The sequence below is a fragment of the Episyrphus balteatus genome, chromosome 3 (assembly GCF_945859705.1).
Source record: "Episyrphus balteatus chromosome 3, idEpiBalt1.1, whole genome shotgun sequence".
Lineage (NCBI taxonomy): Eukaryota > Metazoa > Arthropoda > Insecta > Diptera > Syrphidae > Episyrphus > Episyrphus balteatus.
The window spans coordinates 24,058,750-24,086,364 of record NC_079136.1 but is presented as its reverse complement, the minus strand read 5'-3'; the positions used below and the strand labels follow the sequence as shown (position 1 = coordinate 24,086,364).

General features: G+C 29.6%; 2 protein-coding genes across 2 annotated transcripts in view; one reads left to right on the top strand and one right to left on the bottom strand.

Moving 5' to 3' along the window:
- Positions 1-27,373, top strand: part of LOC129916467 (ubiquitin carboxyl-terminal hydrolase 46) — a 46,817-nt gene extending 19,444 nt beyond the window's left edge. Inside the window, exons 2-3 of the mRNA XM_055996445.1 lie at positions 15,053-15,215; positions 25,328-27,373. Coding sequence (XP_055852420.1) covers positions 25,491-26,555 — 1,065 coding nt within the window. The 5' untranslated portion in view covers positions 15,053-15,215; positions 25,328-25,490 and the 3' untranslated portion in view covers positions 26,556-27,373. The remainder of the gene's footprint in view (positions 1-15,052; positions 15,216-25,327) is intronic.
- Positions 3,320-5,525, bottom strand: LOC129916466 (neprilysin-4-like). Its single transcript, XM_055996444.1, has one exon. It carries the CDS (start codon positions 5,472-5,474, stop codon positions 3,381-3,383), a length of 2,094 nt encoding a protein of 697 aa, XP_055852419.1. The 5' UTR covers positions 5,475-5,525; the 3' UTR covers positions 3,320-3,380.
- Positions 27,374-27,615: the final 242 nt, after the last annotated feature.

The following is a 27,615-nucleotide window of genomic DNA, read 5'->3' as shown; positions in this document are numbered from 1 at the left end:
CATGAAAATGACGTTTATTGAAAAAGTGCGTTCAGCACTAATGGGTAAGTTCGATTTGAATAACACAAAAAGTACTTGTAAGGGAAAATCGATTTTTCATCAATAATTTTTTCAAAACGACTTTAAATTAATAAAACAACAATACTAAGACAATGCCACGCTACTTACCATGAACTAACTACAAAGAAAAACAAATTATCTCATTCTCAATGATGACAAAACTTTCGCTACAAGAAAACCAATCCAACGATTGATTTCAAATGAAACGTGAAAAGCTAAATAAAAATAGATGTAATTTATTATTATTTTCTTTTCTTGTGAATTTCTATGGCTGCAGACAAGTGATTGAAAATTAGAGAGAGAGAGAGAGAGAGTAAAAAGAAACCAATAACAAAACCACCCAACAGAATAGAATTAAGAAAAAAAAAAAAATAAACAAAAATTCGAAATCAATAAATGTTGAGTGTTATTTTATGTTCCACACTTTGTAAGTTCTTTAATGTTGAAGCCTAACACATAACACTGACGACAAACGGACAAATTTTCAAGTATGTTCATCTTTAACATTGATCGATGTCTTTAGTTAAAAATAGAACAAACAGATCTTTTAAATCAAAATTAAGAGAAAAAAAAAAACATACAGAAGAAATGAGTCAGATGCAACGATGACTAAAGCGCCATAAATGCATCTGGATATAAATGTATACAATGCAATATGCTAATGGAAGTGTTTTTAATACCAAATTTCACAATAAAATAAAAAAAAAATTGATAAACTTAATTTGAATGACAAAAGCATTTGATTGATTTTTAACAATTTTTGTCTCAGCTGTTTTGGAATTTTAAGAGCCAATTTGAGTTATAATTTTTCAAACTGTGAGTTTATATTCATTTTGTTTTGCCTCCTAATAAATTCTGTTACTTAATTGGTACAATAACTTAACAGCAGTGGCAAGCTAATTAGAAACGATAAAATTAATGCCTCAAGTTGCCTCGTGAGAACATCCGTTTAAACTGGCGGAAATAATTTTTTGAAGATTTTCTCTTTTTAATCTACCTAAAGCATTTGAAATGACAGGTGATGCTTATTAAGGGTGGGTAAGAACATCAGATGTCAATTTTAATAAAAAAAAAATTGAACGGCAATCGAAGAAAAATCCTTTTCGTTGAGCCGTCAAAATTAAAAATTTTCTTTTGATTTATTCAACCAGCACTGAATGCATTCAAAATTTTTCATATCAGCCGTGTTCCATTTGAGTTGGTAGTTTACTCGTGAGTAGAAATCTCGTTCAACAACTACACATTCCTATGTCCTCGAGTAGAAGATAATGTGTTAATTGTAGTAGATCTACTCATGAGTATACTACCACCTCCAATTTAACAGGGCTATTGATTATATTTTCCCAATTATTCTACTACTTTTTTCAATTTTTATTATTTTGCCTATCCTGTCAAAAATAAATCTGTTTGATTGCAACTTCCAGTACAAAATTTTGTTTGTATGTTCTTTTATTTTTTTAAATTAATTTTTCGATTGGCACAAGTTGGTAAACTTGTTTCCTTCAAAAAAAAAAAAAAAAAACAAAAGCAAAAAATAAACTTAACAACACTTTCGTGTTTAAGTCAAATTTATTTAAGCAAAAGCCTGTACCACATGAAATACTGCAGCAATGGTTCGCCACACACCAAGGAGAATGTCTTGTTTTTAGTTGACGTTAATTAATGTTTTGGGTGTGACTTATGTAGGTTAAGAAAATTGATTTTTTGTTTGTTGTTGCTTCAAAGTGTATAAGAAAATCTATAATAAACTTATTTAGTATAGCATAATTTACTGTATGACCTTAGTAACTATAATAATGATATATTAGGTGCAATTTAGAAGAGTTTAATGATTCGTGTCTATATTACATTTAAGGCATGAATGCTTACAGGGTTGATGGCATATAAAAACGTTATACAAAGTGTCTTATTATGATTGTTTATTTTTTAAATGGAGTTTTTGAAGGTTTTTTAAAATGAGAGCCTATATTAAAGGAAGTTTTGAAACACTTGTTTCTTTCGTTAAAGAGAAGATAAGATGTAAATACATGTTTTTTTTTATATTTTACTCCGTACAGTTGTCTTTTATTAATTCAATAAATTTTACTAAACACAAAACCACACTGGATTTTGTATACAAAATACACATTTGAAATATGTAAATATAGTTGATTTATTATTATAATTGCATATCCAATTGGATGACTGTTGATTGACATTTTTAATTATTTATTTATGGGGGCTTTTAACCTATGGAAATCAAACTGCCAACCAACTTGACTGATTTTCTGGATTATATCAAGTATCACCTGTTATCCTTTGCATGTAAAATAACATGCAATTATTATATTGCAGTGGCGTTTTCTCAAGTTTTCAGTGCGTTGAGGAAATGAAAGTATAGTTTTCATTTTATTTTAATTCTGAATGCTTCATTTGAGCTGTGCAGAATTTAAGGAAACAAGTACAAAAAAAAGTTAAAGAAATTGTATGACAGGAAATATTATTTAAAACTTGTTATAGTGATATCTTAAATGGAAAATCAGCTCATCTAAACAAATTACACATTCGTCAGGATTTCTTTTAGAGTTTTTTTTCAAACTAAAATTATATAAAAATTAAAATTATAAATAGTAGTGACTTTCAATTCTCACCATTCTTTTGAGCGTATTAATTATTTGCAAGAATCGAAGAGGCCTACAATTTACCGTTAAGTCGAGTCCAATCCGAACGGCTTAACAGAGATGTACTTTTTCATGACAATCAAGAAAAGAATCGAAGACATATAATCACAATAACAATAAAAAATTTGTATGAACTTATGATTTTCAACGCACACTTCAATTTGTTTTCCGAATTTTATTTGATTTATCAATCTGAAGGCTTACCACGTTACAAAATAAGTACATTTTGTACAAATTGGAGAAAAATTTGTTCCGATCGGTTAACGAAGATAGATCTGATAGTTTATAATAAACTTTCGCAACAAGATAATAAAAATTCTCTAAGATGTTCAGCTCATACCTAGATAAAACACAGAAACATGATCGCAAAGAAATGTCATACATGTTTTCATGGGTCTTGTACCTACTTATATACCGGAGTTTTGGGGCCTCATATTTTAGGCCTCATCAATTCCAGAATATCAAATGACTCTTGTCAGTCTCAAACAATAAGTCCTTTATTCAACACATTCACGATCAATCTTAATACTGCAGAAACCCAAAAGCTCGTTCCTGCTCGATAAGTCTCCAAATGGAGTATTAAAAGACAAATTTATAAAAAATATGCTTTAACAAACAAAATAAAATATTTATTATTTTTAAAAACTACATTTTTTTCTTTTAATATATAATACACTTATCACCAGGATTCATTTCAGTTCCAGGTTGACAATTAAATTCTCTCGAAAACTCTCTCATATTCCAAAGCAATCCATTAACTTGGAATTTATCCAAATAATTTGGAACATCCCACGGAAAGAACCCAATCGGTTCCTCTTTCGAATATGTTGAAGTACAAAAATTTTGTGCAAACGATATGAAAAACAATTGAGTATTGGTATAATCCACTTCGGATAAAGTTTCATCATACAAAACATGTGGTTCATCAGTTTTTTGCAACCATTGTAAATATGCATTGAACGAGATATTAAGTGCTCCATTATCAGCTATAATTTCACGAATCTTATCATCTAATTCGATTGGTGATAGACCTGAACCTTCTCCAGCATAAGCAACATATTGTTCTCGGAAACATGCAGCTCGCTCTTTGTATAAAAGTGTTGAATTCATATCCCACCATAAACGCATAGCAGTTGTTTCATCGAAATTCCAACCAATCTCATCGAAACCATGAACTAGTTCACGAGCTATGAAAAATCCCAGAACTCCATATTTGTAGGAATATGGAGCAGTTCGATGGTAAATCGGATCTTGAAGTAAACCTAAAGGCATTCGAATTATATTCTGCATCGGACTGTATCCAACATTAATGTTGAACGCTTCAACTTCTTTACCAACAGGAGCCTTTGATCCGCCATTGTTGTAGAGTTTTTTAACTTCGTTCTTTTGATCCAATTCAAGTAGACTGAGAATATTCTCCCAAAAGTGTACTCTATCGATTTTAAGAGATCCATACTCGTTGTGCAATAAATCTTTCATATAATTCGCAAATCTAAGTTGCATTCCAACAATCTTGTAAACTGCTTGCCTCCGGGTGGTTTCTTCAATCCATTCTTGACTATTTATATCAGCTTTGAAAGATTCTCTAAGCTTACTCCACATCTGCTCGATATCTTCCACTGTTTCTGTGTTAAAATTCTTTCTGTTATACATTTCCCCCACAACTTTTGAGAAATGTTTCATACACTTTTCAACACAAAGACTCGCTCGCATATCTTTATCAGACTCTTCTGGGAAACTGATGGCCAATAAAGCTCGATACATAATGTAGTTTGCCGTCATTCGTTTTGGCGTTGATCGTAGAATCTTGGATAAATGAATGAAATAAAGTTCATGTTGCCAATAGACAGTTTGTGGTATTGGCTGTCCCAAACTTGTTGTCACAAAGTATTGAAAGTCAATGGTGGGAAATTTACTGTTCATTTCCGACAATGTCATTCTAGTCATATTCGGAAACACATCTGGACCAACTTCTTCAGACATACCCCGACACAATGTCGTCTCAAAGTCTAACAAATCTGTTGCGAATTTTGAACCATCACCTTTATCCATATCGAACCAATATGCCATATTGTCTGTTATTTCTGTTTGAAGTTCTTCATAACGACTGTTTTTGAAGTCAGCTTCCTTACAAATTCCCTTTGGAATTAGAGTTGAGGGTTCAGAAATGTAAATTCGACTGTCTTGTCTGTTTTGCATGTCTGGTTTGATATTAAGTCCAATTAGAATATCCATACCGAAATTCTTTCTCAGATTACTGATTTGTATCAACCAATTATAACTGCGTTCATCAAAACGAGCATCAATAGCTGGCATTCCTGAATTCACTTTTGCAAAATTCATAAATGCATGTTTGACTGTTCGCGAAGCATTCTCACTATCCATACATGATGTATAGAAATCTTTAACTTTACGTCCAACTTGTCCATCATTTCGATTAACAACTTCTTCAAGCATTGTTTGCAGGTCTTTATTGACTGCATCTTCTAAATCCTTCATCGGTGACGTACTTTGAATTGCCTCAGATGCTGGACGTAAACTAGGCCAATTACCGCATGCGAATTCGTAAAAATCAAAACATGGATCGACCGACTCATTCATATACGATCGCAGCTTTGCTGCTCTAGGAATTCGAAATTTCTGTAATTCACTGCTTCTTAAACGTTTTACTGGCACTTGAAAAGCACATATTTGATGCAAATTTAATATTACAAAAAATACACTGCAAAATAAAATAATTGCTCGCGTTGTCATTGTACGATTTTGCTAACTGAAACAGAATTTCGATTGAAAAAAAAATATTCAGATTGTTTGGACGTTCCTTATCGACATTGTGATAAGCATTGAAGGGGATAGATTTTTAAATGTTTCATTTGAGAGAGAGAAAATCTATGAACTGTTGAGGGTTATCTTGGAGCAAAACAAACAATGCTGATATGTTCATTATGTTTTCGTCGAAATTAGAAAAGTTATTGTTTATAAGATTAAAATTTTGAATAAACAAACAAAATTACAATTAAAATTTTCTGAGTCATTAGGCTCTTTTAAACTTACGTAGTTCAAGATTTAAATTTATTTAGTTATTACTTCCGAAAACAAAAATTCAATGTGGAAATTTGGGTACCTTGAATTTTTTAAACAAAAGTCTAGTGTTATTAGCCTTGTAACCTTGTCAACACATTGAGGGAAGGTCGCGATTTAGAACGGGTAATTGTGGTTTTTGATAGAACTGTTGGTAGTAAATATCGTATGTTTTCAACATCGACTCTCGAACGCAAATGGAAAAAAATCTACAACAGTAGGAATAAGTATTTTGACAAAATGAGTATCTTATGAGCTCTTAAGATTAATCTTTAACGTTTAAAGATAACAGAAGAAAGTTGACTGTTATTTAATAAGTTTGTTATAATAAATCTTATTATGGTCAAAGTCAAATGGGTGATGGTATTACGCTTTGAGGCTGTATTTTTTGTATTAGAAGTGCTAATTTCTGAGTGTAAAGAAGTACTAATTTTTTAAGTGTTAGCTCAGACCAAACAAATTTTTTTTTTTGAAATCACAATACTTTGTATCAACTATGTAACTGCAGTCGATTCTAAATCCCGCTTAATCAAATAGTCATTTGAACTGTGTAGAAGCGAAAAATTTGCCAATATCCTTTTTAAGTATTTTTTAGGAGAGGAATTCGTAGTTGAAAGTTTAAAAAAGCCCTGCTTACGGTAAACGAATTTAAAAATGGCCGAATATTCAGCGGCATCTCTAGTTTTGTAGGTACAAAGAGTGATAAGTTGGTTGATATAAATTGCGAGCGTTAGCGAGCAAGAAAATGTTTTTTAAGAAACAAATTTTAACCATTCTAAGGCTTTATAAAAAAAATTATTTCGTACAATTTAATATATAAAACATTGAAAAATGGATTTTTTCTTGCACTGAAATTTTGTAGCAGAAAATTGACAGGTACATTCTATCTATTGAGTTCTAAATGAAATAAGCAATACTTAAAAACCAAAATTTTAAATAATCCAAGTTGTTTGACATGAGCTAATTACACTGGTCAACAAGGTTTTTGTTACAGAAACCAGGGTATACTTTTCTATAGGCTGAGCTCGAATCCGGAGTCAGAAAAATTCTATCACATTATGTTTTGGAGATATTCCCGTTAGAAAATCGAAAATGCCGATTTTTACCAGTTTTCAAAGTTATTTTTTAGCGTTTACTTATTTTTTTTTAAATTAAATTTGTAACAGTTTCTAAAAGAATTGTGTCAAAATTTGAAAGCGATTGGTACAGAACTTTTCGATATTTGAGACAAAACTTAATTCTTTTAGAAACTGTTACAAATTCTATTTAAAAAAAAAATAAGAAAACGCTAAAAAATAACCCTGAAAACTGGTAAAAAGCGGCATTTTCGATTTTCTAACGGAAATATCTCAAAAACGTGATGTGATGTGAAGAGTATACCCTGGTCTCTGTAACAAAAAAGAAGTTTAATTTTGTTGACCAGTGTTATACTTCACTTTGAAATTTAACAATAAACTGAAATTGTTTAATTTTATAATTTAAAACAAAAGAATAACGAAATGTTGTAAATACAGTGCTTTGCAAAAGTATAATCGCACCATATAAAAATGCTATTTATATAAAACCGAGTATTGCAGCCACACCCTACTATTTTTTTGTTAAAGGGGATCAAAAAACAAGAATATTGAGAAGAACAAAATGTCCCGTTACTTTCTCTTATAATTTTTAGAAATAAAAACAAGTTTTTCTTCCATTGCATTTCTATTTCGCATTTTTTTTATTTTGAGTATGGCCAACAAGGTTTTTGTTACAGAAACCAAGATATACTTTTCTAAAGGTTTTTTGCAACGATGCAAAATTGGTAGTGATTTTAAGGGAGATTTTCATATAGGTAATCAAATCACTAAAATACAAATACAAATCATTTAGTGCTGCACATATTAGACTTGTATATGTTTATAATATAGGTATCTTTTGATTTTCTGAAAAAAAAATTTCGGGTGGGGGTTAAACACCCAAACCCCCCCCCCCCCCTAAATACGGCTATGTCTGCGTACTAGGCTTTATGTTATATTTTTAATTTCATTTTATAAGTTTCAGTAAAAACTTTTAAAAAACGTAAAATTTGCTTGTTAAAAATACAAAAACAATTCTTAGAATGGTTTTGAACTCCAAACCAAGCATGCAATTTAGTGACAAAAAATTTTCAAAATTATGTGCGTCATTCCGGGAACGCTTGTGTTGGGTATAGTTAGATTGAAATTTTAATTTTTTGGTGATCAAAAATCGAGGCCACTGCAATATAAACTCAAAAATATTTCGTTTAACTTTGTGACATAAAAAATAAAAATAAATTAAGGTCAAAACGTCATTTCCGGGAACGTCATTTCCGGGAACGCTCTTAGAATCTGAATAAATAATGCAGTCTAACACTCATAATTTTGCATTTTTTGGGTATTTTTACTCAGCAATCTATCTATGGCTGTAATATACATACATTTGTATCAAAAAAGTTACAAGAAAACAAAAGAAAAAATTACTTATGGCCTAAGTGTTTCGGAGGTGCATAAAAGCATTTTTTTTGTAGAAATCGGTCTCTTATCAGTCAATAAGAAATAAAGTTGTATTTAATTAATTTAGGACCTACTACCTTAATATAATAGTGTATCAGTCGTTTTGAAGAGATTACCCCCATTTCGAGGAACGTTTTTCTAGTACTAATTTTTGGGGTTTTGCGGTAAAGTGAAAAATATAGATTTTTGTGCTCTGCCCGTTCATGAACCGACAATACGATTTGTATTGAATTTGTTGAAAGTACGTTTCATTGAAAATCACTAGTAAACTACTAGTAGTACTTTGCCACCTCCCAAAGGAACAGGGCTATTGTTGATAAATTAATATGCATCCAAATATGCAACGATAAAGAAATATAACTTCAAACGCTTGTGCGTAAGTACACACACCTTTTTTAATTTTAGATTCCTCAAATTCAATAATATCGAACCTATATTTTGTCGCATCAGGTTCAACAATTCAAATTTAGTTCATGGTTAACTTGCAGTAAAATAGCTAATTACAATAACTTACGCATTATTCATTTCACGTTTGTAAACTGCACACACAATAAGGTTCTGTTCAGTTCACTGTTTCATTCGGAAGAACTTATAAACATAAACAATGCACATTGTGCCTATTATCTGAACAAGAAACAAACGTAGGCCTACTCGTATAAGGAATCTCATTTAACACTAAGCCTTTTACCACTTGAAGTGCCAAATAAAGTTCACTGTAATTTACAATGCAAAATTAGCAAAAAAAAAAACAAAATTGTATATACATTATAGATTAACATTACTGTTGACTTAGTTATCTGCCAAACTGTATATATAGGCATCCAGATTGCCATTACCACAAAACACTCATGCAAATTCCACAAAAGCCAGATAACTATTTTACTCTGTTTTGTTTTTTTTTTTTTTAGCTCCATTTGGCAATCAACAAAAACCTCTTCTTTAACAAATAAGAGGAAAGAAGGGAAGGTGTATATTTGTGTGTATATACTAGTATGTACTTCCCTTAACCATGTCTATGGCATTTAATCTTAATTAAAATTATTGTCGGTGCGGAATAGTAATTAATGTTCAAGTCGGAATGTATATCCGGCGAATATAACAAAGAAGTCTCTTCCATATCCATACTACAAAAACCAACCCATGATGGGTGGCTGATGGTGGTGGGTAATATTCAGTTTTGCTCGTTGCCTTTTATCGCTTGAGATACGAGTATATAGGCAGAGACTCTTCTTAGGCATTCCATTGAATCACACTTTTATTTTCGTTCATCATCTGTGTTTGGTTGTGAATGTCTAAGGAATATTAAATTTTTTAGCTCTCTCATCATCATCATCATCAGATGAAAACGGAGACTTGTGTTTTGTACCTATATCTCTTTCTTTTTATGTATCTTTTTTGTCTTTTGTTTAGAAAGTTTTGCAAGGTCTTGACTTAATGAATTTCCCAGCACAAGAGCTCTTAGTTCATTTAGAATATAATAAGTGGGTTTTTTAGTTTTTTTTTTTTGAACATAGCGCTTGCTAACAAATGAGACATAAAATAAAACAAGTTGGACCCCAAAACGACTCATGTAGTCAGAATGGAAAGCCTTGAACTACTCTAGCAAAAGTCATAGGGGTTGTTCTTGGTCTATTTTTCTTTATAGTTTTCAATTTAAAATAGAAACACCTTAACGATGTGTACGACGTTTTTTTTTATGGAAATGCATGCATGCAGAGGGGCTGCGTCATTTTCTTGCTGGAGAGCTATCCAAAAATAAAATACAAGTCTCCTTTAGGCATCAGAAAATTGTGTTAATTGTTGAATATTAAGTAAGATATAATTGTTCAGGTATAAAAGGGAGGTCAAAATTGTATGTTTTATTTTGATTATGTAAACAAAATTATTGTATAATTTATGTAGAACATTTTTATAACAATATGTATAACAGTTTATAAAATTGTTAATTTTTAAAAAGTTTTAACCACAGAATCTGTCCATTACTTTGATAGATTCAACTGACAGTTCAGTTAATAACTGAAAAAATTACACAATTGTGTACATTTCTGTCTGACAGATCAGTTGACATCAGTTAATAGTACCTCCATGAGTGAGCAAATTCGTTATTTGCTATAGTTTCTAAAATAGTTCCAGAAGCATATTAGTCTGTACGTCTGGTAAATTTATTAGTTTTTTAGACTTTTAGAGCTCTTGTCCTTTTTCTCACTTAATGTGCTTAAAGTGTTTTGATCAATTTGATTCAAAAGTTTCTTGATCAATTTGATCAAGAAACATTTGGATCATCCTGCTCTAAATACAAACGTTGTAACTGAGCGAGTGGAATCGAACATATCCAAATCTATTTCAACTCAAACTCACTTCAACACTGCATGTAAATTAAGTATCATAATACTGTTCGATTGGATTTATTTTGGTTCTGTTCGTTTACATTATTATGAATTGAGTTCTTTAAATTATGGAAACTTAAGTGAAACTTGAAGATAGACTTAAATTTGTTATTCGCATGCGCATTACTTTTTAAAGATTACCTTAAAAATACAATTATATTATCTCTTGAGTTTACAATATCATCCTCCAATCCATGATGGTAATTTTTTTCAGTTAATGCTTTTTAATTCCTTCACACAGAGTGACTGTGCGCTCATAGCTCAGATTTCAATTTCACCAAAATAACAAAGGCTTAACAAAGTAAACTTAAATGTAGGTTGAATGACGTGCCGCCACAAGTCGTACGTGGATCTTATCGTAGACATGTTTAAATGTGATATACAAAAACGGGAGTGTTGACAGCATCGTAGACTGTTGTCTTTCACTTGGTCTAAGGGTTAAGTATTAGTTTCGCGTAAAAAATTACTATAATCAAACATGTTAACATTGTTATATGTATAACAGATACAGAAACTCAAAATTGTGACATGTATAATAGTTATTGTATAAACGTTGAACATTTCGTACCCCATAACTGTAATAAACATGTTAACATTGTAATAGATAGAGTTACTCATAATTGTGACATTTAACAGATATAGTATGCAGTTTGCCAATTTCGTTCTTAAATAAACTGTTATAACTGTTATAAATGACCATGTATTGGCGATATTTATTTATTTTAAGACTGCCTCTATTGAGACTTCTTTTTAATTTTTAACAATTAAAGACATTGGTAACAATTTAGTACCAATCGACGAAAAAAAGGTCAAAACTTTAACATTTTCAAACAATTGAACTATATAAAAGCAACTACGTAGGACATATTTTTGTATTTTATTTGCTATTATTACTCTGATTCACAATGCCAGTGATGTCATTCAATATAAACAAATTGTAGGTTACTCGATTATATCGTTGAGTAATGTTTTCCGTACAGCTGTTTTTAAATTGATTAGTATCTTTGAATAAAATGGAAGTAATTTTAAGACAATAATCATTTACGGAAAACATCTGGAATTGAAACAAGTCAATCGTTTTTTCTTAACAATTAAATTGCAATCCAACTGTGACCCTCTATATTTTCATCTGGATGGAAAGAAAAAAAAAATGTGTAAAGATAAAGATTGCTTAACAATAATTGATTTCCGCACATTTTCAAACGGAACAAAATAAAACAAAACTGAACAGAAAAGAAAAAAAAAAAGAATACAAGCTCTCCATGTCTTGTCTAGACTTTGAATCTACTATATGAGACATGAATGATCGATGTATGTAAATGTTGTTTAATTAAAAAAAATGAATACTTGTTGCCATGTGAAAGTTTTGTTTCTCAGTTTTTTTTTCTACATTTGATCTGTGTCTGGTTGATAAATGTCTGCACATTGTATGAACATGTTTTATGTTCATACTACATAACCACTAAAAAAAAAGGAAACACATGATAGTGGCAAAGTTGGAAATGAACATATATCAAATATTAAGTTGGCACTCGTTGGCGACGAATTGATTAACTTGTTTCAAAGAGTAGGTACTCGTATATCTACAATTGGTGTTGGAACAAAAAAAAAAGTAATTGCAATATTAACACTCAGTTAAATAAATGGTGAGGTAGATGTTTTTGTTAATTTCTCGATTAAAAAATTTGATTGACTTCGATGCAATGCAAAAAAATAAAAAGACTATTAGAAAATAGCCCATAACATTGTTAAATTGTTAACATGTTAAATCTCCAATAAATGCCTGTGGCACAGTAGTCATATCGATGGAGGATGGCATATGTTTTTGAAATTATCTTCCATCTTTCGGGGAAGACCATGGTAATACCAAATGGTAAACCACAGTCAAAACCCTATTGTCTTATACTTACCATGCTTATAACATCTACATATCTAACTATACTATCTACTCTACATGCTTTGAATAGTTCGTGTGACCTGTTTCCCAGTTGCACATTGCAGTGTGTGTTTGTTAATGTCACGTGACACATGTGGATTAGTTTTTTCCAGGATCTCGAGTTCAGCCATCATATCATCATAAAGAACCCCTGAAGAAGTACATATGGCACCATATGTTGATTTAAAATGCATGAAAAAGATAGTGGGTCTCGATTTGGAATTCGGTGGTTTTTTCCAGTATTTACCCTTACTTTGAACATTTGGTCTATGAAATGAGGTTAAACGTGCTGATTAGAGTGTTTTAGAGGTGCAGTTATATCCAGCGCTGCCATCTTTTAGATGATTTGAGCCTAGTATATTTGAGAAAAGAAAGCATTAGATTGCATTAGATTGCAATATACTGCAGTAGGTCTACAATATATCTCAAGAAAAAAAAAAATATAAAATTAAATCAATTTTAAATACCTTCTTTTAATAATAAATTTTAAAACGAACAAACAACAAATAAAGTTAAAAATAAAAAAAAAACCCAGTTATTAATGACTGTAGATTAGGGTGGACCAAAAAAATTATTTTTCATTATTTTGATTTGCTCTACCGAAAACTTGTTTTCTCGACACAAAATAATGCTACCCTAATTTTTTCAGAATTTTTCGATGATGTTTAGGGGTTGCGCGCACCCCTTTATTAAAAAAAATAAGCTCTTTTAGTTTTTAATTTTTTTAAAGCTTAAATAATTTTTTAATCGAAAAGCTGTTTGAGTAAAAAACTAAAAAGTATTGAGTATCAATAGATCTACTTACATCAATTTTTCTTTTTTCAAAAAAAAAAAATATTTTTGACTGATTCCCAGGCGTAAGAAGTCGAAATTACTGGTAAATGCTGAGAAAAAAGCCTAAAAACTATGTTTTACTGTTGTTTATAACGGTTAAATTTATTTTTATCGTATTCCTCATCAAATTTACTATAAAAACCGTGCTTTTATATTGCTCAATTCTTCTTAAATTGATAAAAGAAAATTAATTTTAAAAAAAGATCGTACCAAAACAAGTGAAGGAAAAATGGGGGAGGGTACTATATCGTGGGTGCCGAGATTTTATAACGGTATTTTGTAGAGGAGTTAAATACGATAATTTTTTTTACTAAAGGAGGGGTGGTCTATCTGGCTCCGTTTAGGCGGGATTGGCAATTTTTAAAAAAATGACTTTAAATAATAAAAAAAATATTAAAAACAATGGCAACACTTACAGTTAAAAATGATACCTTTTTCAAAAGCTAGAACTGTACACTTTATTCAAATTTAGAAGTAAAGTTATTTAAATCAATTGTTTTTGAAATAATCGATTTAAAAGTAAAAAATTGAGAAACAAAGTTTAAAAAACACATTAAATTCTATTTTTGTCAAGATTGTGGATTACAATATAAAAAATGTCTGATAAAATAAAGTGTCACAATTGATTCCTTAGCAAATACTGAAGTCCATATGTTTTAATGCTTTCTAGTTTTTGAGAAAATTGAAACATTAAAAAAATTCTTTTTTATCAGATCTACTCGAGATCGTACTTCTGGTTCCTCGAAATTTTATTTTCAAAACTATCCATATTTTTTAATGATGTTGTTGTTGATGCAGCGCCTTATAATATTGAATATCGGATATGTTTTTTGATGGTAGCAAAAATATCGAAAACAGCCATAAAAAATATAAATTATTATGTCACTAACCGAACAGATCAAATTAGTTTGTCAGTAAACATTAAACACAAAAACTTTTACGTGAATTGACAAATTGTGTGGAGTGTCTATCCTAATTTTCTTCGACTTTAATCAAGTGATAGTTTTGTTATTGTTTTTTTCAGAGCATTCCCAATGTTCTAAAAAAGCTCCAACTAATTTTTGTCGGTAGTTTTTTTTTGTAAAATATTTTTTGATTAACTTGAGGTAGTGGTGACTGATGAGTTTAATATAGCTCCTGAATGAATTATCTGCAAAATGTCTTCGATAAAAAAATATTAGCTACTTGATGTTAATTTACTCTAAGTTTTCTTAGTCACCAAAGCAATTTGGAAAATAGTACATTAAGTTCTAATTGACAAAAGTCTAAAAAACAGGCAAGACAAGCAACTGACCAACACATGACGGGAACACTTTTTTCTTATTGTTTTATAAAACGTGTTATTTACAATTAACTTCAGCTTAACTTATTTCCAATAAAGACGGAACACTTCGGTTCTTACATTTTGTTATACTTTTATTATCATAGTTGTATCTCGTGGGTTTATAGCAGTTTTTGAACTATTTTAATATTATACACAATATTTTGTATATGGCATTTAATTTTATTAAAAATTTATTTTATTATATCATTAAAATGAATAATTAATTTAATAAATCTTTTCTTTTTGTTTATTTTCAGGCAAAGCTTCAAACTAAATTTCTATGTAAAACTAAATAAGCACTCTCACAAAAAAAAAAAAAAAATAAGAAAAAAAAAACTAGCTTTTGTAGATGTTGATTAGTAGAAATTTTTAGTGCTGGATGCTTGCATTAAAATTGATGATTAACCATACATATACACGGTATGCATATTATTTTTTAATATAAATTAGATTTTTTTTATTCAATAAATTATTTACCTTTAATATCCTCTCCCAAGTACATAATATTTATTATTACATAACTAGTATTTAAGTCTTAGATTATTTTTCAATATATATATTTTTTTTTATAAAAAAAGTCTTTGTTATAATTTTGGACATTGGCCAACTACTTACTGCGTTGCAAACCGATCTGGAATATATAAAAATTATAATTATATTTTATCGTTGAGAAAAGAGCAAAATGAAAATAACCAAAACCCAATGTCAGAGTTAAAGTACCATTAAAAGAAATTTATAGGGAAAGAATGCTTCTTTGCTCTCTCCTTATCATAATAATGGCTTAATGTCCTTGATATTTTTTTTCTTCTTTTTAGCCAAAAGTCCTTAAAATTTTAGATGAATGTGTATTTATTGTATCGAAAGTAAGCACTTAATATATATAGTTGTAGATGAATGAAGAATCGAAATTGAAAGTTAATGTTATTTATTTAAATAATTTGCAATAAATTTATCCAATAAAAAAGTCTTGGCGTAGGGAAAGTGCGAATGTATAAAATAGATGTAATGGGTAATGGAACAATAAATTGTTAGAATATAGATTGAATGAGCATGTAATTTAGGTATTGAAAAATCTATTTAAAAAAAAAAATTATTAGAATTATGCAGTTTAAAATACTTAATTTGATACGTAATTAAGGTATAATAAAAACTGTAACTCTGTAACTAAAATGAATAATAATATTGCTTGGCAAAATAGAATCATTTCTATTGCGCCACAATAACAAAATAACTTCTGTAAAAAAAACGTAATATAATTGTTGAGTCGCAGAACAAGCGGAGTGTAAATTAAAAAAAAAAAGTTTTGCATGAACGAATTTTAGTGAGTAATTTCATTAAATAATCGTTAAAGTAGGAGTTTTTATAAAGCGTTGAACCACGAGAGTCGAAAATTAAAATATTTAAACTGAGGGTATTTATAATATGGATACCTAAAATCAAATCAAATCAAAATCGTTTAGTCTCTTGTCTGTAGCGAATTGACGCTAGTTCTCTTCCTTTGAATATGAAATATTCTTTTGTTTTAAAAGTAAATGTTGAATGAGATTTCAAAGACCTTGTGTCAATAAATACATATATTTAAATCCTAAAATTTGTAAAAAAAAAAGAAAAATCCTAATAATCCATAACCTCCTAACTTTAACATAATTCCAGCTAAAATTATCGAACCTGAAACAGGTGCTTAAGACGATGCTTTTACTGCCCAAAGCTTGCAGTTCCGAAGCTAACGTTCGTAAAAAGAACTGATCTTCTGTATACATAAAAATCAATTTTTTTTTTCTTATTAAATTAGGGGTGTTTCAAGAAGAGAGTAGGTTAAAAAAAAAACCTTTATATTTTGTAGGTGGAATGCCATCAAATCTTTAAATTTGGAACTTGTCAAATTAGTGAAAATGAAATTTCGTCAAATTAACAAAATTACAAATTAATTTGTTATTTGAACTGACCTAATTTGCGAAATTATCTCATTTCAGCTGTAGTAAAAGCAGGCTATAAAAGTGGAATGATAGAGAGTGTTTTAAGAAGAGAGTAGGTTAAAAAAAAAAACCTTGCCGAAAATCCGAAAATTTAAATTTTCATTTTGTAGGTGGAATGCCATCAAATCTTTAAATTTGGAACTTGTCAAATTAGTGAAAATGAAATTTCGTCAAATGTTTTAAGTGAAGTATAAAAACACTTTCTATAGCCTTCGTTAGTTCAATATTTGAATATGTATTTGTCTTGATGAACTTCTTCCATATTAAATCTACACGGTTAAAAATTCTGGAGTATTTTTTAATACTTTTTGGGTTACATATAAATCTACACCAGAAATGTATTAAAATTTAATACAAGACAAATATTAAAATTTTTTAGTTAATAAAAAATGTATTAAAATGTATTATAGTTGTATTAAAAAATAAAAGAGTTTATATTAGAATTTAATACCAAATGTATTAAATTTCAATTATTGCATATTAAAATTTAATCTTTTCATATTAATTTCTAATAAGAATTTTATTAAAAGATAATACAAAAATATTTCAATTCAATACCTAATGTATTTAAAGTTAATAATATGTATTCTTTTCCTAAATTCATTACTGAAAATAAATATTAATCATAAATAACATCAAACACAAAACTGTGCCATGTAAAATCTTATTGCCGATCAAAATTCATCTGCAATGTATGTATTTTGCTTCGAAAAAACACAAAGCGCTTTCAAATTAGTACAAATTGACAAATATCCGTTCCAAATATTTTTTTAGAAAAGGTACCTCAAAGAATGGATTTTTAAAATTTTTTTTTCAAACTGATATTGGTCGCCAAATTGTCAAAACATGACAATTTGGCGACCAATGTCAGCTACCGTAAATCTTATATCTTTTATTTACCGACAAAAAACGCACACCACTTATTTGTTAACAATTATTCACCATTTTCCGCGAAGAAACACAAGGAAATTTGTTATTTTTTATTTTATAATTTTTTCAAATGACATTTTATAAATTAAAACAAAAACAAATTTCCTGTTTACTGCGATTGAAATATAAAAATTAAAGGCCGACCTGACAGATTGGTGCCCATTTTTGACAAACAAATTTTGACAACGTTCGGAATATATTACCTTATTATGTGTACTGTGGCTGCTGACGTTTGATTAAAATTTAATATCTCGTATTACAATTTAATACTTTTTTTATTAGTTTTTAATAAATTTGTATTATATTTTAACACAATTATATTTAAATGTAATACAGCGGTATTAAAATTCAATAAAAGATTAGAATTTAACCCACGGAGATTATTTTCCAATAATTTTTGTATTACAAGTAGTGAACTTAATACTTAAATATTGAAATTAAATACAAAAAAGATTAAATATAATTTTAATATTTTGGAGGTATTAAAATTTAATATTTTTTGTATTGAAAATTGCTTTAATACAAGAGCTGTATTAAAAAATACTCCAGAATTTTTAACCGTGTATGTATGTGTATGTATTGCCTTCTTTAGTTCAATAAAAGGCTTTTTTTTATGTAATTTTGTACCAATATGGGTGCTTTCATAATTGCATGGTTGCTTTGTTTACATGCGGTCATTTGCGATCAGACTAATGTCAGAAAAACTATTTGCGCATGTATTTTACTTTGAATTTATGAACACTTTTTTCTGATTTGCGTCATTTGGCAAAATTTTTAAGTTTCAATTCAGCCTCTTCTCCAAAACAAACATGTACCTTAATTCCATCCTTTAAGAAGAAAAAAAAAAACTTTTTTTAACATTTCTCTAAATATTTACAAATTTATTATATCCAAGAAATTCGCGGCTATTTTTGTTATTTTGACTTGAACTTTGAATATCCAATCAATATTTTGACAAAATTGAGAAATAAAGGAAAGCTGTATCATTTTTTTACGTCATGATCCTTCTTTCTTCAAGTTTAAATTCATTGCGCATGGGAATTTTTTCATTTGCACATTTGCGCTGCAAATATTTGTGTTTTTCATTTATGAACACCTGACATTTGTCATTTGCATTAATGAAAGCTTTGCATTCGTCAGATTTGCGCAACCATGCCTTTATGAAAGCACCCTATATTTTCCCGAAATATTTTGTTATAAAAATTGAATTTAAAATGCCTAAAATGAAGAAGTTCAGCAAAATTTTGAAGAAGAAAAAAGTTATTTTTTTCAACATGTGGACATCAGTTTTGAATGACTTCATTCCACTCACAAAAGCTATCACGTATTGTAATTAATTTCCGTCGACACAGTTCATAAACAATTGATCAAAGTCGAAATTAAAATGTTCCTATCAATTGTCGGTTATAGCTGATGCGATTAAAGAAAACGTTAATTCGTCATTTTACTCTAACAAGCCGACAAAATATCAGGAGCGTATAAAAAAGTATCTCTTCCTGCGGAAAAGTGACCTATAATTGATTTCCACAAGAATAATTTGCTGCAAACGTGTTGCTCGTTAAATCTATGCTTGAGTTCAACATGTTGCTCCTGATATTTAAGGCCAGAAACAACAATTATTCTGTGTTGACTGTTGTTTCCCCAAAATTTATCACCGGAATAAAAAAAAGATAGTTTCCAAGTTTCTCCAGCCAAGCTTGTTGCTTCTCTAATACCAAACGATTATTTTTTTAAAATCATGCACATCGTAAATCTTTGTCAAAGTTGTAAAACAAAAAACGTATTCTTAAACAGTAATTATGAGTGCTTCTTAAAGTTGACAGATAAAAATATTATCCTTAAAATTTTATGAGTCATCCAAAGTTGATACACTGAATAATTCATTCCTCGCAATCACAAATTGCATGCGGATCTTTTTTATTTTTAAAGAACTACTTTTTCAGTATTTCCGTTTCTTCAATGGCAAAACCAAAAAAAAAAAAAAAAAAAAACATAAATAGTGTCTCTTTTTCGCATAACCTGTGTTTTTAAAGGTTCTATTCAACTTCCTCATGAGTCACTCACTCAAAAGCATTAAATTCCCCTTATATGTACGTATGTAAGTTAGGTATATGTATTTTTATTCTCCCTTCTTATTTAGCATTAATGGTCGTATAAAACATCCCTTTTCTGTTTGCAACCATAAATACACTGACAACCGCTGTGATTATTCATGACTCTTAGTCACACAAACCAGAACAGGAAACAAACAAGTATGCAATGTAGATGTTTCGTTCTGTTCTGTTCTATGCTGCTATGCAAGGACTCTTATTGTTGAATCCTGCATAAATTCTTTATTTTCTGCTAGGAATTTAATTTTAATTAATGAATCAACAGCAGCAGCAGGATCAAATGTCCATGTGCCCTTTTTTTCTTTTCCAATAATTCTCTCTCTCTAAGTCGTTTTCCAACCCTAATCTCTGAACGATTACGACCTAACATAGTAGTGGTTGTCTATTCTGAAGTGTCTAGTAGTTTATATTCTCGCTCACTCCCCCATATCAACTCCAATGGTGGCTCCGACTCCTTATCGAATCATTTTATCGTTTCAAATATTAATCATCATTCCTTGCGAATAAATTCTAAAAGTTTTGTGGAAAAAAAATTCATTGCATTGCGGATAAGATGAAGGGAGTGAGAGCAGGAACGGTTTTCTTTGGAATAATCGCCCCGTGTAAACATGGAAATCGCCCTCAACTTTTCGTTAAAAAAATCAATAAATAATAAATGAGCTTCGGTAGTTTTCTTTCAAAACTGCAACTTGTTTGAATCTTTACATTCCTCACTTGTATTTCAAAACTTTTTTGTTTCAAGGCGCACTTCAAAATTGTGTCGCTCCTGGAATACCACCCTAATGCCCTCAACCATTTAACCATTCCCACTTGTGTCTACATACAACTGTATATCCTCCAAAGGACTCATTTCTTCGCATGTATATGTATTGTATGGTGAAGGCTAGACACTTTTTGCCATCAAGTGTACCTTATTCCTTATTGCCAACAAAGAAAAGCAGCTAAGAAAGAAATCCTTGTTTATTGTATAACTAGCGGTTGATGGTGAAACACCACGTACGCGTTCCGCTTTTGCGGAAATCCTTCAGCAAAAAAAGAAAAAAGTGACGTTTTTCAAAATTTATGTACTCGTATTAGTTGTTAATTTAATTTATTTCTTTATTTTAATCTCGTGTGGGTGGTCCTTGAAAAAATATTTATTTTTCTTTCTCGTTCGTTCAAACAAACTTCATTCGGCCACCGATTGCTTGGTGGGAGCACACAACAGACGGGCGGTTGAAGTACGCACCCAAAAAAACAAATTAATAATTTATGAGATTTTTCTTTAAATATTTTTATATTCGTGATAAGAGTGAAACTATCAAATCAAATAAAAGTGAAACAAAGAAAAGAAGAAGAAATAAAAATACACAAAGAGAAGTGGAAACTCTATCAAGATTAATGAACCTGTCTTCAGTTCTATGGGGCTAATATTAGAAAGTATAATTTTATGTGTCGCTCTGTCTGTCTGCTACCATAAGATGTTGATAGTGCAACAACTTTGATGTTCCCCCTTGTGTTAATAGTATTTTTTTTGTGTCAGAGACATACTTGCTGTTTAACTTACGAAATCGAAATTTTTGAGGAATAAAAAAAAAAAAACCAGAGCATGAGAATGGGATTAAAAACAAAAAAAGAAAATGAATAACATATGTGCAATGTTAGTTTTTTTTTTTTTAATGGGCAACATGTTTCCGAGTTCCGATTTGGAAATGGTCTGTAATGGCTACTACTTACTATATTATCTTCATCATAGAATTTGGAATAATTTTTTATTTGCATTCGAAGAAGGGTGTTTCTGGATTTTGAAAGAAAAGTCTTCATTTTTTAGTGAGTTATCCAGTTTTAAGACAGATTACTCAAAAATTGACTAAGCATAAATATTCTTCTTTTGGTTTGCAATATACATATTTAATAATTTTTGCAAGTCAAAATTAAAGTTCTCGAAATTTTTAAATCGTTTTTTTTTCTTTTCGCAAAATATATAAAGTACAACCATAAGCAAGTTTTTAGCCGTGTTTTCCATAGAATTATGTCAAGTAAAACGAAAATTTTCACGAAAACGCTCCAAAATCAGTTAGGTTTTAAAGCACTTTTTGTATGGATGTTCCATTTTTTCAAACTATTCCATAGCGGTTGTCTAAAAAATTTTCGTTTTGATAAAAAAAAAATGGTTAGGTATACATACGGTGACCATATTTCTAAAAGCGAAACCCGGGACAGAAAAATTCGTTGGATCGTTTTGAAAATATTGATTTTTCAAAAAAAAAAAAAATATATAAATTAATTATTTTAAAAATGAGTTTTCATAATTTTTCCTTATTTTGATATAAAATTTCTTAAACTATTTTATCCGAGAATTTTCTTTAAGTCGATTACGAAATCAGAAATCAAGAAAACGGTTTGATAATAGGTATTGTTCATTACTTCTAAAAAAAAAATATTTTAATCAAAATCGTAAGAGCTGTTTTCTAACGTTTTAATTTTATATTAAATGATTTGAAATTGTATAATCCAACTTTTAACATGCTTAAAAAAGTCTTGAAATGTAGCTGGGTTCTTTACTCTTCCATATATGTTCCTCATTATTCGAAAAAAACTTTTCCAGGTGTAGCTTTTCAAGCTGACAAACACAAGCTGGAACTTAATAAATTGTGAAAAATTTTAAAAACTAATAAAGCCTAGAAACGAAAATTTTCATACAAAACCAACTCAACGATATCGCAAACGACGTTGCTCCAAGGGTTTATTTTTTTACTGTGGAGACTTAGAAAAATGTTCGTTTTGCTTCAGCAGCGTACTAGGCTTAGTGCTTATATCCAAAAAAAATAAAAAAACTTTTACAACTACTGTTTCCTTGTATTCCGTAGAAAGTATTTAAAATTTTGAATACAAAAATCAGAAAATTTGCAAATACGGTACAATCACGGGTCAAATAACAAAATACGAGACACTTATACGTCCCGGATTTCCTAAATAAAAACCCGGGACAAGCTGTAGAAATACAGGACAGTCCCGGGTAAACCGGGACGGACCGTAGGTATACAGGAAATCTTTCTATATCTACAAAGAAAAAAATAAGGCACTTAGAATCAAAATGATGGTCTTATTAAATATGTAATTAGATTTCTTATAAAAATAAATGGAATTCGTTTAAACTCTGAAATTGAACTTTATTTTATTTTAATACGAATAAATTATATTCAAATCAAAATAAATATGTCTGCTAAGAATGAATTGATTTATTATTAATTTATGTGCATTCTTATTGAAATTAAAAAAAAATACTAAGAAAAATAAAATTGTGTTCACATTAATTTAAAATGATTCTTTTCTTTTGACATAAATTTTGCAACGTAGATGCTTTTCACATTATATTATTTAAAGACAGTCTCTTTAGCAAAAAAAAAACATGTATAAATGTTTTCTTTGTGTATGAGGTCTTTATGTATGTATGTTGGCTCTTTCAAATGTTTTAGCTTATTTTTGTGGCCGCAAAAAAAGTTTGATGATATACGAGTATTTTGATGAGAAATAACTTCAACTCCTTGAAATGGCTTCCAAAATAGATACAAGTTAACAAATTCGAAAGATTCATGAACTGACTTCTGAAGCTCTTGTTGGCGTATATCTTTTTTGTAAGGCACATTTAGAAGTCTGACCTAAGACCTAATATACTTAAAATTAAAAGCTGAACATTTGTTGCCTAAAACTACACACCTTAACTAGCTGTCCAACAGAAATTGAAGTTTTGCAAAAAGGGTAAAAATGTGTAAAATAGGTGAGGTCTGTTTTGATCCTTACAAAAGTTCATTTAAAGTTTAACGCTTTAATTAAATCTTTAATGTTGAAATCTAAAAACGAAAAACAAACTGGAGAAAAAGCTTTACTGCTAAAATGCCTTCGTATTCTGAAGAATCAGCGGCTGGCAGGATTAATTCTCCGATGTCCTCGTATTATCAGTATTATCATTCACATCATTTACATTTTTTTTTCATTTAAAGTCAAACCCATTTTCGCCTCCTGGTTGAGTTTTTCCGAGCTTCCGTTCATTGAACATACTTTCCAGATATTTCAAATGAGTTGTTGCATGCTCCAGACCACTTATCTGCTGCATTGAACAGCTTTAAGGATTTGTGCGACTTGAGTCTTGAGACTTTTCTACCTTAGGGTTTAAATTGTATGTTGTTTAAATTGTATTTATTTATTTTTCTGATGCAAATTCAATTTTTCGCTGATTGGCATTTGAAACAAAATGAAACAAATCGTTCCCCTGAAGTGTTTCAAAAAATTTTTCGTTTGTATTTCAATCAGGAAAAGAAGAGAGTAGGTAGATTTTGTGTGTGTCAACTGACTTAAGTTTTCCTGATCGCTATAAACGAGCATCAGGAAAAAATTATGAATTTCATACTGTTTCTTGTTTCCTGATTCATTTTCCTGATCGCTATAACTGGCGCTTATTCGGAATTTTGGCTGTCTTAAAAAGTGTTCTTTCCAGGCACCTATTCTGGGTTTGTGGGAAACGAAATTAGACCTTTTTTGTTTAATAATGTTTTTAACTGTTCTTTATTAATTTGGCATCACTGATTTCAAATCTGCCCTTAGTTTTTTTCAGCTCTAATTTTGGTGGTACGGGTACAAGTAAGCATTTCCATGCTTAACAAGTAGCAAAAAATTGATTATTGAGTTTTTATACCGGGAATATTTCAAAGATAGAAAAATTCCGATTTCCAGTTCGTGTACAACACACCCAAAACCTTAAGCAGTGTATTGTTTTGTTCCTGAAACAAAACCACGTAACGAGAATATCTCGAAACGCAAGCTGATAAAAAATTATTGACTTCGGACTCGAGTTCAACACCCCAAAAACCTTCAGAAAAGTTTATGAAACTTTTTTAAAACAAAACACTTTTTTCCCAGTGTTATTTAATCCTTTGATAAAATTTTCCTGATATTACCGCAGTGAAAAAATTCCTCACTATAATATAATTCGGTATTCCCCTCTACTTTTTTTTATGTAGATTTCATATTCTAAAAAATACGTTTCTTTAAATTCGTTATTACTCTTAGAATTTATTACAACGTTTTGCATTTTTATATTATCAAATTGTATTTATTTTAAGAACATAAATTAAGTTATAGTTATGCTCTTGTAAACCCTCCTAAAATTATTAAATAATATTTATGTATACAATTATATCGTTACAGAAATAATTATAAATTTATAAAAATATAATATTTTCTCAGAAACAGAAAAATAAAGTCGTGTAATAATTTGGAACAACTTATTTGTAATTTAAATTTAGTTTTTTTTCTTGTTTTTTTTCCATTTATTGTCCTTTCCTCAATTTTCATTTAATTTTGGAGAGGGGATACAAGTGCAATTTAGTTCTTAATATTATTGTTTTTTTTTTCTTTTTTAATTATTTTCAATACAACAAAAAAAATTAGACAATTTAACTTTTATTTAAACAAAAAAAAAAAAAAGTTAATTTGCTTTACTCACGTATCCCCTCTCTTCAAAATTTATTTTCAGACTTGATTTTGTGTTTCAATTTCCGTCAGATATAATGTTTTGAGTCATTTTCTGACTTAACCTTGTTTCCAAAAAAAACTGATCTGTGTGCAGAAGAATCTTAAATACATTGTTAATCAATAAACAATTCACCATTGAATATTTCAAAAAAATAAAATCAAATATGGGTGCTAATGTGTCACAACTGGAACGCGAAATAGGGAGTGAATTATTTCCCCCCAATGAACACTATTTTGGCCTCGTAAACTTTGGCAACACATGTTACAGTAATTCAGTGTTGCAAGCTTTATATTTCTGTAAGCCATTTAGAGAGAAAGTTCTTGAGTATAAGGCAAAGAATAAACGTTCCAAGGAGACTCTTCTCTCATGTTTGGCTGATTTGTTCTATAACATTGCTACACAAAAGAAGAAAGTTGGCTCAATTGCTCCGAAAAAGTTTATTGCACGTTTGAGAAAAGAAAAGGAAGAATTTGACAATTATATGCAACAAGATGCTCATGAGTTTTTAAATTTCCTTATAAACCACATAAACGAAATCATTTTGGCCGAACGCAACACAACCAAAGGTAAAAATGGAAGCAGTAATGGAACAAATGAAGGTCCTACCGAGCCCACTTGGGTCCATGAGATTTTTCAAGGCATCCTTACCAGTGAGACTCGTTGCCTAAATTGTGAGACTGTAAGTAGCAAAGATGAGAACTTCTTCGATCTACAAGTCGATGTGGATCAGAACACAAGCATCACCCATTGTCTGCGATGTTTCAGCAACACAGAAACTCTTTGCAGTGACAACAAGTTTAAATGTGACAACTGTTGCAGCTACCAAGAGGCTCAAAAACGAATGCGCGTTAAGAAGCTACCAATGATTCTTGCCTTACATCTAAAACGTTTCAAATACATGGAACAGTTTAATAGACACATCAAAGTATCACATCGAGTTGTGTTTCCATTGGAACTGCGTTTGTTCAATACATCCGATGATGCTGTGAATCCAGATCGGCTGTACAACTTAATGGCTGTTGTAATACATTGTGGATCCGGTCCGAATCGAGGACATTACATAAGCATTGTTAAAAGTCATGGTTTGTGGCTGCTATTCGACGATGATATGGTTGATAAGATTGAAGCATCAACAATTGAAGATTTCTACGGACTCACTTCGGACATTCAGAAGTCCTCAGAGACGGGATATATTCTCTTCTATCAGTCAAGAGATTGTGCATCATAAACAAAAATATCGTACGTTTTTGTTAGTTTTCTATATAATTTTTGTTCGTTTTTTTCGAATGTTTATGTTTAAAGATATCAAAGTAGTTAAATTGTTGTAATGTTTGATTTGGTTTCTTGATAAAGTTGTTCCACAAAATAAAATATTATTTCATATTAAAATTCAAATTATATTATATAGGAGGGTTTACTTTATTTACCTAACCATTAAATGAATTATATAAAATTTAAAATTTCCGTTTCTAATTTATTGTTGTTAAAAACTATTTAGTTAAACATTTTTGTTTCAATTTTTTGCCTATTTCCTTTGTTTCGTAGTTATATAAAAATACGATAACATTATAATGTTTTATGTTAAGTCAAAACTATCAATATTCTATATAAAAAAAAGTCATAATTTTTAATGTTATACATAATTACGAATGAACAACATGTTTTTTTTTTGTTGTAAAATCATATTTTTGTTTAGTAATTTATTTGCACAGTTAAAATAATAAAAATTATGTTGTTAGTAAACTCTGCAAACTTATACCATAGAACTTTATTAAATAAATTTAAAAAAAAATGTGATAAGTACATTTTCTTGCAAATAAAAACGTTTAACATTATTATGAATGGTCTAAACTAAAATTATGTTTTTATTTATTTATTTTATTGAGAAATTATGAATGTTTTATGAAGAAGAAGGTAAGGTTGGGGCGAACTGCGAACAAATAGTACTTGATTTATAAATCTTGATACAAAAAAAGGTAGAATAGAGGTACCTAATAATTTGCAGTTTTGTTTTTCGCAATAGATTTGTAAGTCTGTCAAATTTCTTAGAGTTAGGAAAAAACTGTGAAAGATTTTGCACATCATTGTAAAATCACGAAAATAAGGCGTACACATTTTATACATTCAATCCGTTTACATTAAAAGACAAAATTTTTCATATTCAACAAACATAACAATTTTATTTGTTTTTTTTTCTTTTTTTTTATTTGCCTGACACCCGTTAAGCTCTCATTTGGCCGAACTCAAATTTCTGTCCTACTGGTACAAAATTTGTCAGGGTGGGGAAA